Genomic DNA, 2689 nt, shown 5'->3' with positions numbered 1-2689 from the left:
CATATAAAACGTAGTCTAGATTTCTCTGTGGTTAAATCTGACAGTGTACGTTTTGTCATCAAATGTAGAAATGCAACATGCAATTTCAAATGCAGGGTCTCTTTGCGCAAGGGCAACTCAAGGTGGAGAGTTGGTAAGTCTAGTGGGCCTCATACGTGCACAACAACTTCCATGTCACAAGACCATACAAAACTCAGTTCAGAGATGATTAGCAAGAGCATAATGGAGCTTGTAAATCGGGACGCTTCTCTTAAGGTGAAGGTTATCATTGCTCATGTTGTTGAGAAATACCGGTATATCATATCATACAAAAAGGCATGGATTGCAAAGTGTAAGGCGATTGAGTCGCTCTATGGAAATTGGGAGACATCTTACAACGATCTTCCGCAGTGGATACTGGTAATGAAAACATATCTTCCAGGTACCATTATAGAATTACAAACCCTACCTGTGATTTCAAATGATGGTTCATACTTGGCTGACCAAAGGATATTTTATCGTCTGTTTTGGGCGTTTAGACCATGTATACGTGGCTTCGCGTATTGTAAACCAATTGTGCAGGTTGATGGAACTTGGTTGTATGGCAAGTACAGAGGGACTCTGCTGATGGCTGTGGCACAGGATGGGAACGGAAACATATTTCCGATAGCGTTCGCATTGGTTGAAAGTGAAACAAAGGAAGCCTGGAGTTTCTTTCTTAAGAATTTGAGAATGCATGTTACCCCCCAAGCAAACCTATGCCTAATATCAGACAGGCATGAATCAATAAAGAGTGCATACAACAACCCGGAAAATGGATGGCAGTTTCCTCCTTCATCACACGTCTATTGCATCAGACATATCGCGCAAAACTTCATGCGGGAGATTAAAGACAAGGATCTGCGGAAAATGGTTGTTAACATGGGTTATGCATTAACAGAGGCAACGTTTAACTACTACCGGGGGGAAATCCGAAGAACAAACAACAACGCTTTATCATGGATAGACAACATCCCTCGCGAGAAGTGGGCAAGGGCATTTGACGGAGGGCAACGCTGGGGTCACATGACAACTAACCTAGCAGAAGCAATGAACGCCGTGTTGAAAGAAACTCGGAACCTTCCAATCACTGCGTTGGTCAAATCTACGTACTATCGTTTAGGATCACTATTTGGTAGAAGAGGCCATCAGTGGACAAAAATGTTAGCCTCTGGGCAGGTTTTCACTGATAACTGCAACAAGGGGATGGCTGAGGAAGTCATCAAAGCTAACACGCATAACGTCATGCAGTTCGACCGAGAGAGATTTTATTTCATGGTCCAAGAGAAGATTAATCATAACGACGGTCGACCAACCGGAACGTTCAGCGTTGATCTAAGGAAACAACACTGTGACTGTGGGAAATTTCAGGCATTTCACTTACCTTGCTCTCATGTAATCGCAGCATGTTCGAGCATACGCCAGGACTATTCCATTCACATTCCAGACGTCTTCAAAATTCGTAACGTCTTCAAGGTCTATCAGGAGAGTTTCCTAGGACTTTCCCATGAGGAGAATTGGCCACAATATGAAGGATATACTCTTTGCCACGATGACTCTATGAGAAGGAGGAAGAAAGGGCGCCCAAACAGCACCAGGATTAGAACCGAGATGGACGACGTTGAGAAGGAGAAGAGAAGGTGTGGAATTTGTCGCGAAATAGGACACATGCGTAGGAAATGTCCTAATGTTGCAGGATCATCCCAACGACCTTCCAGATGATTATCTTGTTGTTTTAAATATTCGTTCAGATGACTATGTTTATTTATTTATTTATTAACTACTATGCACATAATATATATAAACCATTTTGTATTTCTAATGTCTTTTGGGAACAAACATTTATGAAATACATTTGATAATCAAAGGCTTCTGGTTACAAAGTACGACCACATTAACTAAACAACAACAACAATCAACACAACTGGTAATTAAAAAACTAATCAACAACAACAACCAACACAAGTGGACCTTCAACTCCTCTATTAACTTCACCACTAAGTGCCGAAAACATACATTGGACATCTTCATCATTTTCTATACGATCCAGGTAATACATGTACGTACCATCGGGGCTTGCATCAGTCAACGTTATGTATGGACAACGATACTCTACTTTCCTCACCTTCATACGACGCCCGCCCAACTGTCGGAAGCCAGTGTGGATGGCAGAAATCAGTGTTCTGAAATTCCATTGCGGATCAAGGCAAACACTCATTTTTTCACCGTGTCCATAAAATACAAGACCACAAACAGACATTATGAACTAAAGAAAGGATTTGGTGGTGTGAGTTTCATTTCTACCAGTTCTGCTACTTATACAAAAATTAATAAGTGAATACTCGTCAAATCATTGGCCGAGACAGTAAAAACACAAAAACTTTTTGGCGGGAAAAATATCATTCCCAAAAAAAGATTTACATTATGGAGGGAAAAATAACAATTTTATTATTAATATATAAAACACCAACTATTTCTATTATTAATATTCTAAAAATTATTCATTTTTATTAATAATATTTCAAAAATAACAATATCACAAATTATTATTATAATAATAATAATAATTATTTACTATTTACTATTTATTATAAATTATTTATTATTTATTTTAAATATTTTTTTATAAATAAATTATTATTATTTTTAATTAAATCAATTATATTAATTA

At 38.2% G+C, this 2689-nt stretch overlaps 1 protein-coding gene across 1 annotated transcript; it reads left to right on the top strand.

The window, feature by feature from the left end:
* Window positions 1-222: 222 nt before the first annotated feature.
* Window positions 223-1740, top strand: LOC127095207 (uncharacterized). The gene has a single exon (XM_051033926.1). It carries the CDS (start codon window positions 223-225, stop codon window positions 1738-1740), a length of 1518 nt encoding a protein of 505 aa, XP_050889883.1.
* The last annotated feature ends 949 nt before the right edge of the window (window positions 1741-2689 follow it).

The sequence above is a fragment of the Lathyrus oleraceus genome, chromosome 6, assembly GCF_024323335.1.
Source record: "Lathyrus oleraceus cultivar Zhongwan6 chromosome 6, CAAS_Psat_ZW6_1.0, whole genome shotgun sequence".
Classification (NCBI taxonomy): domain Eukaryota; kingdom Viridiplantae; phylum Streptophyta; class Magnoliopsida; order Fabales; family Fabaceae; genus Lathyrus; species Lathyrus oleraceus.
Note: the sequence above shows the minus strand (reverse complement) of the source record. Positions and strands in the feature narration are given on the sequence as shown.

What these genes read in the sequence shown, in the direction of transcription:
- LOC127095207 (XM_051033926.1), top strand. Translation starts at nt 223, where the DNA reads ATGGAGCTTGTAAATCGGGACGCTTCTCTTAAGGTGAAGGTTATCATT.